At 35.6% G+C, this 14,686-nt stretch overlaps 1 protein-coding gene across 11 annotated transcripts in view; it reads right to left on the bottom strand.

The window, feature by feature from the left end:
- Window positions 1–1,433: 1,433 nt before the first annotated feature.
- The window catches only part of LOC122351548 (PTB domain-containing engulfment adapter protein 1), a 40,340-nt gene continuing 27,087 nt past the window's right edge, over window positions 1,434–14,686 (bottom strand). For 4 of the 11 annotated variants that reach the window (XM_043248687.1, XM_043248690.1, XM_043248688.1 and 1 more), the window contains exons 2-12: window positions 12,760–12,839; window positions 7,663–7,724; window positions 5,963–6,034; window positions 5,457–5,555; window positions 5,024–5,161; window positions 4,731–4,847; window positions 4,565–4,651; window positions 4,144–4,368; window positions 3,442–3,574; window positions 3,198–3,292; window positions 1,434–2,258 (exon numbers count right to left, since the gene is read on the bottom strand). In XM_043248687.1, the coding sequence (XP_043104622.1) occupies window positions 2,187–2,258; window positions 3,198–3,292; window positions 3,442–3,574; window positions 4,144–4,368; window positions 4,565–4,651; window positions 4,731–4,847; window positions 5,024–5,161; window positions 5,457–5,555; window positions 5,963–6,034; window positions 7,663–7,724; window positions 12,760–12,787 (1,128 nt within the window). In that variant the 5' untranslated portion in view covers window positions 12,788–12,839 and the 3' untranslated portion in view covers window positions 1,434–2,186. Of the gene's footprint in view, window positions 2,259–2,829; window positions 2,841–3,131; window positions 3,293–3,441; window positions 3,575–4,143; window positions 4,369–4,564; window positions 4,652–4,730; window positions 4,848–5,023; window positions 5,162–5,456; window positions 5,556–5,962; window positions 6,035–7,662; window positions 7,727–12,657; window positions 12,840–14,686 lie in introns of those variants that run through there. The other 7 variants (XM_043248693.1, XM_043248696.1, XM_043248698.1 and 4 more) reach the window with 7 other exon arrangements.

Raw genomic sequence — 14,686 nt, 5'->3', positions numbered from 1 at the left:
AACCGGCAAAAGCTGGCCACATTGCTGTACATGAATTTTGTACAACTGGTTGTATTTCTCTTTTCAAAAGGTACAATGCAGGGTAAGGAAATGCAAATAAAATGAAATGCATCTCTCTAATTGCTAAAAGGTGCATTTTTATTTCTCTTTCCATTAGTCTATTGAAAACCAAGTACAAGTAGTTGCACACAAGTGCAATGCAAAATATATTTTTTAGCCCATTAGTTTTATACTTTAAATGCTTTTGTAAAGGTATAAGGCACAATGTAGTAAAATGCTGGTGCAGTTAAATTAGATGCAGTATTGAAAAATTTTACAATGTCATATTTTCTAAAGCATGCAGGTATACTATCATTCTTGCACTTTTTCTTCTTTTATTATTTTATTCAATTTGAGAACTTTTTAAAGCCATTTGGTATATGGATTTGAAGCTAATCTCATGTATTTGCTTTGCAAATTAAACATATGCTCAGTACCAGTTATCATTTTATTGAATCAATCAAAACAATATTTCTCCCTCTTTTTTCTTGACTTGTCTTGTCTTTTCCTCATCTTTTAAGCATGAAAAATATATTTTAAATTAATAAAATTGTAAGATGTTGATTTGCTTCATTATATCCTCTGTTAGTTGCTGGAGTTTTTGTCAAAACCTGTGAAAATGTTGTTGTTTGTTTTTGTAATAAATTATTTAATATTTTTGCTTGAGTAAATAGTAAGAAATTGCAGGGATAATACTAGTTTAACATTTTTTTTAAATATTATCTTAAAAATATTGTCCGATCCTGTCTCTTAAAAATATTTGACAAAAAAAAAATAATACAGAACTGAAAATGCCTATAGGGAGGACTAATCGTTACATTAGCAGTCTTTGAGGGAGCATAAATATGTTTGAATGTTACATTATGAATTGTATACATGTTCCTCAGACTGACTTTCTACAAATTTCGACAATAGCACTGATTGAAATATGACGCATCTTGGTGCAGCACTACTATGAATGGAAAAACACTTGTGATGAACAAAGGATGGGAAAGAGCAGCTTACCAGAGCGACGATGTGAGAAGAATGAAGTAACACACTCCAAGATGTGGTGCTTTTCAGAAAGACACACTTATGAACAGTACACAGATTACAAGATTGAGCCAAATTACATTCTGAAAAATCATGAATTACAGCATGAAAAACTAACATTTTAAGATTTTATACTAATTTAAGAGTACATTTTAAGCGCTTTAAATATAATGGCAAATAAATGGTACTCAAGTACATCATGATCATTTTACTGTACTATTACTATTTCTTTACACTGTACTTTCAATACATTATCTGCGACTTGAAATAAATTACTTAAACACTACAGCATGTGGTTGAAGATTTGTTGAGCCAAAAAAAAAATTTTTTTATAAAACATAACTTACACAGAGAACAGAGAGTATGTATCATTTTCTTTTAATGACTACAACAGCAAAGGCTAAAATAATGCTTATAAACTGAATTAACAATAATACATGAACAGAGCTCTTTCAAAGTGCTTCCTTGTGCAAGAGTATACCAAAATATATAATATAAAATTAAACTGCAATACAAGTACATGTTAATGTGGAAATAGTCCAGTCCTGCAATTTATGGCACCGCTGCTCAGTTCAAAAATACTGTATTTTCATGAATCCATTGCTATTAACAAAAACAATACCATAATTTTACATGTGATCTGATACAAAAGTAAAGTGATTATGATGTAACATATTAAATGTTGAAATTAAAGTTAAAAAAGGGAACTCTCCATAACGTTTATGACCATATTATGTTGTATGCGTTTATGAATTCTAATATGCCACACAGATTAAAAAAGCAGCTTGTATGTGTATCACAAACTTAAAGAATTTGTGTTTGATAAGTAATGAAGCGTTGACACAGACTGTGCAATTGGACATACTTTCTACATCCTTCATTACCTGTACAAGCAAGGGGTGTTAAAACTACATATCTAGTTCATTTTGTTTTAGTTCTTACAAAAATAGTGATCTACTGCTTCTGATTTCTCAATATACTTTTTGTAAACCAAATTTAAAATGCAAATACATAAAAAACGTAAGGTAAGACATTGACATCTTGACTGTAAACCCGAGTTTGGCACTTTAATACAAATGGTTTAACATGAAAGTGACAAAACTTTCTTCTTGGCATCAGCAGCGACCTTCTAGTGGATCAAGGGAAAAGACAGTGCCCTCTACTGTTAGTCCCATTTTGAACCCCTCCTGGAAAGTAAAAAAAACAATTAGAATTAACCCTTTAAGCGGTTAAATACAAGCAAGTTTCTTTAAAATGCTGCATTGTGAGTGTATAAAAATCTGTTAAATAAGCAAAAAGGCTTTTTTAATCAGGTCGGAAGCAAATGATACAGGGTTTAAAGTCTAAATGTAAATAATTGATCTTAGAGACATTTACAGGGATAGTTCACCTAAAGTCGAAATTATCATCACCGTTTAATCACCTTCATGTTGTCGCACGGAAAACAAATCGTGACATTAAGCATAATGTTAATACTGATTAATATTCCAAATTTTATGAGATAACAGATTTACTCATTCATCTTCGATAGCTCTCAAATTTGAACATAAGCATATTTACAAACTAAACTACTGTATGAAACCAGTCATCATTTATTGTCAAGTATCCATATAAGAGAGAAGAAAAGGCAAATTGCGACACAAAATGTTCATTTTTGGATGAATTATCCCTATAAAACCAGTTAAGCTTTTTAAAATAGACCTAAGCTACAGTATATGTCATCTGACAAATAAATTCAAATTGTCTTAAAATACAAACCATCTTTGCCGCTGCAAGCAGAAAGGGAGCAAAAAGACGGAAATTGAGGTTGTTAGTTGAGCAAAACCGGCAAATGATATAAATGTGTCAGGTATCTGCTCTGTATGCAAGATTTACTCTATGTTAGTCTATTTTCGAAAGGTTCAACGTATACTTAAAAAGCAAACTTAGCAGTTCTCTTTAAAGTTTTCCGTCTACAAACAAAATAGCACTCCCAAGACCAACCCGAAATTAACATGAAATATAATCATCATATTGTTCCCTTCTGCACTGAGGGTCTTCGCAGCTGCAGCAGTGCCTACCGTCAGCTCCATTAGCTGCTCATTTACACCAGTCCATTTGCTAATAATTCAACGACATGCAGTCACCTGCATCTCATCCAGCTTGGACTGGATGTCGGGAGGAAAGTCAGCTGCCCCGCAGGTAAAAGGGTCAAATGGTTCCGCACCAAAAAGGTCTCTCCCTGAAGAAGAAAATGACCATCTTTTTTCTCTTCATTTTACAGACCATTGAAGCTAACATCCATAATATATGGACCAATGCAATCTGATCTTTTTTGCCAAATGAGTCAACATTACCTTTTATAAAGGAAAGGGGAAAAAGACAACTTACTAATCTCTGTAGGCCTTGCAGGCGGTGGAGGGGCGGAGCCATTACTTGCTGGTAATGGAACCAATGGGGTCATTGGAGAAAATGGAACCATGTCAAATATGTCAGTGGGCGTCTTCGAAGACATGCTGTTTCCCTGTAAATGTGAACAATGTGTGAAGTAAGCAATCTGTAAAAACTTAAGAATAAAGTGCATATTAGGAGTATATAATATTTTACTACATTATACTGAATATTATTTATAACTATGAAGTCAACATGTCAAAAAGACCTAATTCACAAATGTGTGAAATGTGATATACGTAAATACAATGAAGAAATAAATCAATATTGACCGTATGAACCTATTCGCACTCTTTCTCACTCTTCTCATGATTCAAAGCATTTCCAATTGATTAAAAAAAGACCCACCTTTTCCATTCGCAAATCAGCACAATTTCTTTTGAAAGTATATAAATTTACAAAAATAAAATGGATCTTAGTCCAAATTCATTACCACTTAATGCTGGTTCACACCGCCCCAAACAAATACCAAAAGAAAAATATAATGATCCAACAAAACCCAACAACCACCGGAATGTAGTGAAGGAGTTTGTTGGGCTTCGTGAATTAGCCTTTAAAATCTGAGGGTAAAGCTCAGCAAATCAACTGAAATCAACAACCTACACCACAAAGACAGTAAGAGTAAACGGAAAGGTGCTTAACAGGAGGGCGAGGAACACTGGCTCCACTGGGAGGCTTTGACAAAGCTGGTTTAGCAGGTGGAGGAGTCAGAAGACCAGCAGAAAGGTTAGAGTCAGGCGAGCTCATTGGCGTTAGTGTAACAGAAGAGATTTCGAGGCAAGAGAACGAGGTCACGTTGTGACACCAGAAGAGAGATGAGGGTCTCTGAAGCATATAGGCCTCGTTAGAAGAGTTAATGTGAAGAAGCTGCGGAAAGATCAGAACTAGTCAGCACTAGTTTTACTGCAGTGTTTTTTTGTTTTGTTTTTTTCAAAAAAGCAAAAGCTCATCAGTTTAGAAGAGGTTTAGGCATAGCTGAGGTCTGTTTTGTATGCAGCTAATTAACAGAATGGTGAACGGCAATTAAGTGCAATCCACTGACAGAAGTCCATTCAGTGCTTACAGGAGGAACTTGAGCAATCATCAGCTGTTCCTCCAAAACTTGCAAATGCTTCTTCAACTCAGAATTTTCAGCTTCAAGATCTTGAATCTATAAAGACAGATACCGATTTCTCATGAACAGTTTTTGAGACATTGTATTGTGTTTTTTAACTGTACATATTGCTCACTCTTTTCTGCAGGCCACCTATCTGTTTTCTTGTCTCTACGTCTTTCCCCCCAGATTCCAAAAACTTCTTGTATGCCAAGTCAAACGCTTGGCCGATGGTCAAAGTTATCTCTTCTGCCTGGAATCGACAGATACATGATAGATCATTTTCCTAGTAACATCATCAGCAGTGTTTTGTTTGGGCATTTGTCTTCGGGAACCACATTTATTTTATAAGTTCTAACAAAACATTTAAGCATGACAAATTATTTATTCAAAATAAATAAATAAAAATCTGACACATCTGTTGCTTACACATTTTTCACTGTCAAACACATAGCATAGATGTTTGTTGGATTCTGAATCTTTACAAATGAATGTAAATATCCTTTTGTCTGTCTTATCATCTGCACAGAAGGATATCCGGTGCAACTGACAGTTGTATTGTACTTCCTGTGAAGAAGAAAACAAGATAAGAGACAGTATAGACTAAATATAGGGCCTTTAGCTAGTTATAGGCATACAGTGGTACCAAAAAGTACCCGGACACACAAAACATCCTTTGTCCAGTCGGTTCCCCTCAGACTCACATAGGTGTAACATTCATATTTGGTTCAACAATCGGAAACTGTCCAAATACTTTTGATAGTGCCATTATAGTGCCTCAACTGGCTTTTACTTCAACAACATGGCTCATGTTTAAAACTATTGGTTTCATAAATCTGTATGTTAGGCTATATGCACATACTTTTGATTTAGGATCTAATATTTTCACTCCGTAGATGGAGATCTGTAATTCCACTTTTGGGATCTTCTGTCCCTCTGACTTCTTAATGTGTCTCTGAAACTTTCAAGAGAGAAAGACCACAAACAGGTTAAAAGAAATCAGATATGTTTAAAATCAGATTATGCCCTGTGTTCATTTTTCAACATGTTTAACATATTGTGTTCTCACAGAAATATATTCATATAATAATGACAAAAAAAAAAAAAAAAAATTCTTATTTAAATATGGCCTTAAAGTCTTCAATTATTATAGCATTTGCTAATTTGTCAAATTAGTAATACTGATAGTAGAGGGTTCATAAAATTAAATTCTCTATGCATCATTAAACAACAAGTAAACTGTGATCCTCCACTGAAGGTCTGAAACAGCTGGGGCGTTCTGATATTACATCCTCTCAAGAGAAATAGCATTTCCTGTTTCAAGATGGAAGCAACGGCCCTACAGTGTACAGCCAATGTAAAACTTACCTTGAGCTTTCTGACGGCATCTCTCACCACCTCTGTACCTTTGGGTTGATCAACTTCTGTGTTCCCCAGAAACTGTGGGAGAAACATGAAAATCATATGTTACTTAAGGACTTAAATTGACCAGAAAAAAAGCCTCATCTCTGCTTCCATTTCTTGTACAAACACTCTCAATTATTGGGGGCTCAACTCAAATGTTAATTTCATTAAAAGGCTTTGATGATTGCTAAGAACATTCTCCACATTTAAACTGGAACACATTAAAGCTAGTTCATTACGAGAAGAAGAGCATCAGGACTGTGAACAACACTACATTTAACATCCAACAGATGGAGCTAGTAACCTTTACCCAGCCCTGGCGGTCAAGCATCTGTCTAGACACTGTTCTGGCTGATTTAACAACGGTTCTTAAAACACTGAGCCATTACTTTTCTAGTGTAATAGTTACTCTATTTAAATGAATAAATAAACAATAATTTGACAATAACCACAAACATTTCAAGACAATACTTATGTGATCTATTGCCTGACCCATTTTCACTCGTGAAATAAACATTTCCTACATTCACTCTCTGATGAGGCTATAAACAGAATTTTGAAAAGGTCTTTTACTTTACTCATTACTGCTGGTCTGCCTCTTTCCAAGAATGTGCTCAAAGTAATGGACTCATGATTACACTTAACCATTATACAGACAGCTTACATCATACAATTTTTTATTATTTTTTTTATTTTTTTTTAGAGAAACCCTTCTGGAGGATAAGAACCGCATTATCCTCCAAACTGGAGTTAAACAAATAAGACTCCATAAACGTGTCTGCAGCACGTAGTTATGATGGATGTCATCCACACTCAAGGGCAAGTGAGCACGGTAGGACAGAAAGTGAGGCAGGAGTGATAGATACACTACATTACACTGGGTGGAGAGTCTCTTGTTCCTGACGACTGTTCCCTGCTGGTCTGTTCGAAGGTGTTTTTTGCCAAAGGCATCCAGTCTTCGCTCATCTATCACCTACTACACTGGCAAAATAAATTTTTTTCCCTCTTAAATTCTCTTTTTTTTGTCTATTCTCTTCTCATCTCTAAAGACAGACAACACTGCTGAAACTTCGGCAGTTCTGAGAATCAAAACTGTTTTGTTTTTGTGAAGAATTCAGTAAGACATCTTAGAAGCACTGCTCGGGTATAGACAGCTTCTCAGCCCTAAACAGAAGACGAGTCTTTGGTGAAACGGAGCGTAAAACAGCACTGACAGTGTATACGAGATGTTCGTGCCCACAACATGTTTGATGAATAGCGAAAGAGACACAAACAAATTCATTGTTTTGTGAAAAAACTGTGCAAAAGAAGACTGTGAAAATTGATATAACATTTGCATTGATCCACCCATTTAAGCGGTGTCTGTTTAGACCTCTGGATATTTGTTGCTATATTTCATTTTACTAGTACAGTTGATGTATTTATGCCAACAAGCATTAAAAATCAACATTGACACAATTTAACTTCTTTATACAGATTCTTATTTTGCAACCTGCGAGATACATTATTTTAAAGTTATTTGACATTGTTTATTCTCATACATACATCTACACACAGACACACAGACACAGACACACACACACACAAATACAAAGGATCAGTAAAAGAGTAAACCTTAAAAGAAATGGAAATGAATTCAGTAAAAAAAGAGGTTCATAACATACCTTGGCATTGTATGCTATAAAATGCTTGGCCAGTGCTTCTGGAGTGTGCATCCATGATTTATCTAGAAAGAGACAGAACTCTATTAACCTAATAAGATTCTTTATGAAGTATGCAATATCTTAATTACACCCTTAAATGTTTTAGACAAACTGTATAGAAACAAGTAGGCCTTTAAATCAGCTGCTGTTCCAACTTCTCAGCAGCAAAAACTCAAATGTGTATAAACAACAAACCAGTTATTAATCAACTGCTGTTCAAACCTCTTATCCGTGCAACTGTAAATGTGTTTAAACAACAATCCATATGACCACAAATAATAATTTTAAATAAAGTAATTTTTAAAACTGTAAAAGATGAAAAGCCAAATGTCTATGTAGAAGAAGAATTTCGCTAAATCTGCAGTGTAGATCAAACTGGCTTGTCAGAAGGTGAATTACTGAGATTGGCCTCAAAGGAGTGCAGACAGGGGTCAGATGTGACGGACAGGAGACACCGCCGTGCCTGTGCTTGTGTGACAGCTTAGAGGAAACTGCAAGGCCTAACTGTGACAAACAAGCCGCAGGAGTCACAAGATTCATCGCGCCTGCCGATCTGCTCGGCTTCAACACCCCGAGTTCATTAACCGTGTTAGCCACACCATTGCATGTCCAAAAGCACTTCCTATTCTCTATATAGTACATATGGTGGGTGTCAGGCATTTGGCAATGCACAATATCAACATTTGTAACTCTTAACACATTTTTTTTCCTCTGCAATTCTTAAAACTTTGCTTTAATTTACTACAATTGAGAGGATGTTATGCAACGGGATTCTGGACGATTGCCATACAGCCATTTACAGGGAAACAACGACCAATTAATCTCCCATTTAGCTAAGTATAACTCAAGCAAATCGAAACATAAGATCCCTGGGGAATCAAAACCTCTTCTGGTGTTTCAAGAAAGCACTGGTCGATTTTAATTAGCACTTAATTGTAAATATTCAGAAAAAGAAAATCTTTGGTCCAAAATAAGGATGACTCTTGTATAGCAACTTGTTTTTAGAGCAATTGGTGTTTAAATCTAGTGAGTTATGTGTAACATCCAGCAGGTTGTTATCGCAGAATTAAGCCCCGACAGGGCTTCAGATTCAGAGAAGACGCCATTGATAGGACGCGGCAAGTTCAAACTATACATGGTTTCTTGCTACAAAAGTGAATAATTAAATGTAAAAAATATATCGGAGTTAAAATATTTGGAAGTCGTTGCTAGGAAGTGGCAAGTTCAAACTAGACAGACATTTAAGGGAGATGGTGCAGTCATAGGACGTATTACACAAAATTTCACCACTAAAAATAATTATGGTGATAAAAGATATTGATTTAAGACAAAAAGTTTTAAAAGTCGTACCAGTTTGTTAGTTTTCATATAATCCATTACAGTCTACAAAACAAGCATTGCAGCAGCTGCATTTGTATGAAACGAGAGAGGATGTCCATGATACCAGGATGAAATTAAATAATTGTACTTGTAATACTTAATTGAATTTTCATGTTTTATTATTAGCCAACCAAACTCAAGAAAAAATGTGCCCAGTGAGTGAACAGCGAAGACTGCAGGCAGTTACCTGGATGTTTTATCAGTGTATATTTGGGAACAAAAAACCTTGGCATGTGGCGACTGAACAATCAGAAACGAAATTCACAAACTTTAATGAATAATTCTAAATATTTTATCCAAGTTGTATATTCTGATCTCAAACCTATCCTCGTGATTCCATTACTTATTGACAATCTGACAGTTTTTCTTCTTCCACAGACTGTCAGGATAGTGTTTGCCCGCTGAGATTCCTCATAGAGTGGGTGTTATTCATAGGTCAAAGGAAGAGCACACACCTCAAAATGTCACGGTTTTCTTGTGTGCATCTCCGTGTAAGAATGGTAGGTGTTTCATAGACAACACCGTGATGCCAAAGCTGACGACAAAGTGTCTGGAGAAATGCATTTCTTTATATTTTCAGAAGAGAAACCAATATAAATAGACAAAATCTGTCAAAAGGTCAAATCTTAAAGCATTAAAATGTGTCTGTGTCAAAAGTGGTTGAATCTGTGGTGCATTTCTCTGCATATTTAAGCATCTCAACTACCTATTTGTCTGGTTTTTAGCAGGCTGAGGGAGTATTCTGCATTTAATGTAATGTACCGTATAATGGGAAAAGCGGACAGATATTGATGTTTCCCAAGCTAATATCTAATGATCATTGACTGAATATCAAGTCTGTCAAATCAGAACATCTTGGCATTTTCTTAGCAGGATTTCTCTAAAAGGAGCGTAAGAGCCTTGGTAGTCTCTGCATCTAATTTTACAGCTCACTGCTCTGATTCATGGAGCTCTGAAAGGCAATAAGAAGATGCTATAGCAGAAGTAAGACAGGAATGATCATATACAATAGTAATGCTTCTATATGCCACTCCAACAAATATTAAAGAAATGCCCTGGGCACTAAGCCTTTGTATTGCATTTCAATTGAAACAGATTAAGTGTTGAATACGCATTTTAATACATGGTCTGGGCCGCAAGTTCCTGTAAGCACATGGGCAATTTTTCATTAAAGAAAGATTATGTTTTATCCATAATCGCAGGGTATTTCTGTCATCTCCCGCTATGCACTTTGAAAGCCTGGAGGTATTAGCAATGCGATGATGACATATTGAGAAATTTTTTTAAGCATTTTGTAGGAGGGGAGAAACATATATAGAAGAGTAAAAGAGAATACAGAAGAGACAGAACAAGAAAAAGATGGCACAACGACTACTGTAATGCAAGTAATTAAGTAGTGGAACTGTGCATAATTTAGCTAGGGTTATTTATGGGATACTGGGAATACTAGATTGTCACTAATTAACCAGCCACACTCACCAAACGCAATCATTTTTGAGCTTAAAAGCATGAAAAGTTAAAGAAAAAAAATGTCACAAATCACATTAGAGATTGTGCTATATCATTACTCAAAGCTTCACAGCAGAGAAATCTTTTTTGTGCCGTTGAGGCCATTCAAGCTGATCATGTGTGGGTTCAAACTTGATTTTATTATGCTCTAAATAACAGACACTATTGCTATTTCATGTTCTGTTTCTGGTAATTGGATGCATAAGTCTGGAAAGAATCTGGGTCCAATTAATTCTTTGTCATCACACAAACAGCATTTCTGCCTTTGGCTTTGTGGATTAACAACCATTTAATTCAGAATCTAACAGTCGATACCTGTTGAGTATGTGAACAGTAATTTAACTTGTCACTTTATATCTAATTCCTCCATACTTTAGCAGTTAATTGTAAAGAATCATAGCATTGTTTTGAGAGTTTGACATATCTAACATATTTTATAAACTTACAGTTTATGCAATAGCTTGGATTTATTGTGCTTTTTGTTCTACAGATGACTATCCCTCCAGTCTTAAAACTATACAGATCTATAAGCCCTATAGCCCTATAACATCTTGATAAACTTTCTGTTCGTAACTCGTAGTTCAATTTATTAGGCTGAGTCTTCTGAGACAAATTATCACCCATTAACTCTGAATAATAATTTATGACGATATAACATATTTATGCTACCTTACTGACCAATGACAAATCACCTATTTAATTTCAATGCAAAACAGCATTAGTCAGAGTTCATTAGACAGAAACCTCTCTGTGAATCTTCTGTAACGTCACTTCACCACTCAAACCGACACTGCTGCTAATGAATGCATGGCCATAAAATGATTACTGTCTCTCTTTGGTAAATGTCGCCATTGTTCTTAAGTGGCTTGGATAGACCTTTCTGTGTTAGTTGGAGAATTTAATGCTGTCCTTCAGACAGATGGGCTATTGGTGTTCTCCGCGGTTCAACAGAACTGTCCTGTGCGCCAGAAAGGAGGCAATTGTGACAGCGGGAACATTCGTGCAAGGCAGTGGGGGGAAATGTTTTGTGGCCGCAAGAGCTTTGCTCTTTTCAGTGCCAAAATAATTACTTTGTTATGCCTAACCTCTTTATGAAATCAGATTACAACTTTTTCTGGATAAATGAGCAAATTGTAAGTGAATTTGCGATGCAGTGCACTAGAAATGCCGCCATATGCAATGATGCAACACAACGATGAACTAGTTTGTTTGCATATTACATTTAAAAATAGAAATTCAACAGCCTTATTGTGTACTGGTACTTCATGCTTTAAATATTAGCAGGTAATAACAGTTCATGAAAACCTTACACATCGAATCCTAATGTACATATCAATACACGGAGAGTACTTTAAAAATACTTGTACTAATCTCTCATTCATATTTAAACCATATGCGTTACATTTACCCAGAGAACATATCTAAACATCATCACATCATTTGCCATCCTGAGGGACTCAGCACTGGACACTACTTGCGATTATAATCTATATCTTCAAAGCAAGCCAGACAGGCCAACAGGAGTTGCTAATACAGAAATATTACCAATGCATTCCCTGCCATCTGGGATCTAAGACTGGCCAGTAGGGTTTATCACATCAAAGATCCATTAATTCATTTTGGAAAGAAGGTTGGGACAGGTGGTTGTAAATACATAGAGGAAAAAAACAGGCCTCTGGAGGCAGACAGGTTGTCTGCTCCAAGCCACTGAAAAATGACAGAAAGGGAGGAGAGACTAGGTGAGGAACAAAGAGAGCTAGAGATAGACAGAGATACAGGCCGACAGATAGATAGGAGTACAAAAAGGAGAGCCTGACCAAGAGATTTTTATATTGTTATTTCATGTGAATAACTGTTCAAAAAAAAGGCAATAAAAATGCAATGTGATGTAAAATTAAGTATATAAAGAAATGCATCCCTGACCTGTACTAAATTCTTCAGTAAGACATTTCTGATCATCAGAGCAATTCAAGCTTATAGTAGCAAAATCAGCAATATAACGTATTATTGATGTATGGCAAATGAATTGCTATTAGTTTAATAATACAATGGCGTTCATATGCTTACATGATTTTCAAATCGTTTGACAGCCCTCTAGGTTTTTCAGCTAAATGGAAAGACAGAGAACAAAGATGAAAGCTAGACAAAAACTGGTTGAAACACACATACCTTTTTTTCTGTTAAATGCCCGGTTCATGCTTGAAAACGCTCCGTCTCAGCTGTGATTTCCTGGAATGTGCCACCTCTACCTGGCGGGATAAGAACGCATATGGAAATTTACTTCACAGAGTCTGAGAAACATGCTTCAAAAACAAAATCCTGTGAATTTGCCTCTGAGGTTAAGTCTCCTAGTGTGCGTTATTGCACAAAAAAGTTACTGGGTTAAAAGTTATTGGGTTCACAAGAAATAACCCCCTTTAAAAGTAAATATCTCAGCACAAATGTATTTTGAGGGGATAAACTAAAAGTGCTACAGCAGGTAGGAGAGTTAACAGTCAAATCTATAAATAGGTGCAAATATGGCCTTCATGCATGGTTAAAAAATAGGTGTTTTTTTGGAGGATGGTAGATGCAATGTGCTTTCTAACAGTGACACGCGAAATAAAAGTGCAATGAACCTTTTTTTTTTAATAACCTGAAATAATAACTTATAAATTGTTTTAAATTGAAAGAAAATAAAACTAGATCATGTTATTGAGGCCATATATCACGCACGCTTAACCATTAGCACAAACATTATATGAATTTTCATCCAGTGAAATTTTCTGGAATAAAAATCTCCCTTCCTCTAATGCATCAGGTGAAAATGAAGTATATTGGCTATTGAGCAAATAAGGGAGAGAGCTGTAAGTACCACTCAAAACGTCCTGTTTCAATGGGAAAAACAATGTGACAGAACAGAAAACGGCACTCATTTCAGAGGGTTTTTAAGCCTGGCATGACAGAGAAAAAATAAAATAAAATGAGAAAGACGTCCTGTAGAGTTTCGCTGCATGATAGTTCCTAAGCTTCTCCCTCTCAGCCATTGTCAAACATCTGGAGATAAGCTTAGCCAATGACTTATAGAGGCTACAAAACAAACTAATCAAATGTTCCACCCAGTGGGCAGACATATTACAATAGTATTGTCAAATCGCAAGAACTCCCCAAGGGGTCCATGTGCACATTACTGATTTCCCTGATGCAGAGAAGACAAAAGCTTTTCATAGAGGCTTTTCAGACAAATATGTCTTTAACTTCACAGTGACTTCAATATAAGCTCATCACTCCCACTGCCTGTCTGTAAATTATCAGTCTTGTTAATTTGAACAAGATACAGAACAACATGCACGGGCATGTTTATCATTGCATGGCTTCACTGAATTTATTGTGTAGATCTAATCACGTTCATGGTAAAATGAACACAACAAGACAAAAGGAACATTAGAGGCTTAATTCTGTACATGACTTTAATAGAGCGTTTTTGTTATGACTACCAGCAGCTTTCATTCTAGTAAGACTATTGTTAAATGTTCAAGGTGAATACTGTATAAAGTGCACTCATTTTTTATTGAGTCACTTGAAATCGTAGTATAGCAAAAATGCTCTCTTCTCAAACATGCTAAAGATAGAAAAGAAAGGTTGAAAAACAGATAATCCACTATTCCAAGAGGAACTGTTCAGCTCCATTTAGACCCTATTGTATGACATCCTATTTCAATATAACCATGAAAACTTTGAACAAGTCCTTTCACACAGCATCTTGCAAAACAAGCAATGTAAGAAGTGATTCCTTTGCTTTTTACAGTGTGTTTTCATGTGAAGGGTGTGGTGCTTCACTAGAGGGAAGCAGTAAATTATAGTATTTTGGGATGACATCTTGGCGCAGAAGAATGTGATTTAAGGTTTCATGACAAAACAATGCATTTATGCTTTCTTTAAACCTTAAACATATCATTCATGCCACTTTGTACAATTTGCATGATGATGGCTACCGGTTTGAGCCAATGAGGCATGAATCCGCAATAGTGTTTTTTGTCTTATGAATTGTTCTGTCCATGATAGATGGGCCATAATGTTTCCTAATTATAAAGACCCCTGTGAAGAGCCATCAAAG

This window comes from Puntigrus tetrazona, chromosome 9 (genome assembly GCF_018831695.1).
Source record: "Puntigrus tetrazona isolate hp1 chromosome 9, ASM1883169v1, whole genome shotgun sequence".
In the NCBI taxonomy this organism is placed as follows: domain Eukaryota; kingdom Metazoa; phylum Chordata; class Actinopteri; order Cypriniformes; family Cyprinidae; genus Puntigrus; species Puntigrus tetrazona.
This window is presented reverse-complemented; position numbering and strand designations above follow the sequence as displayed.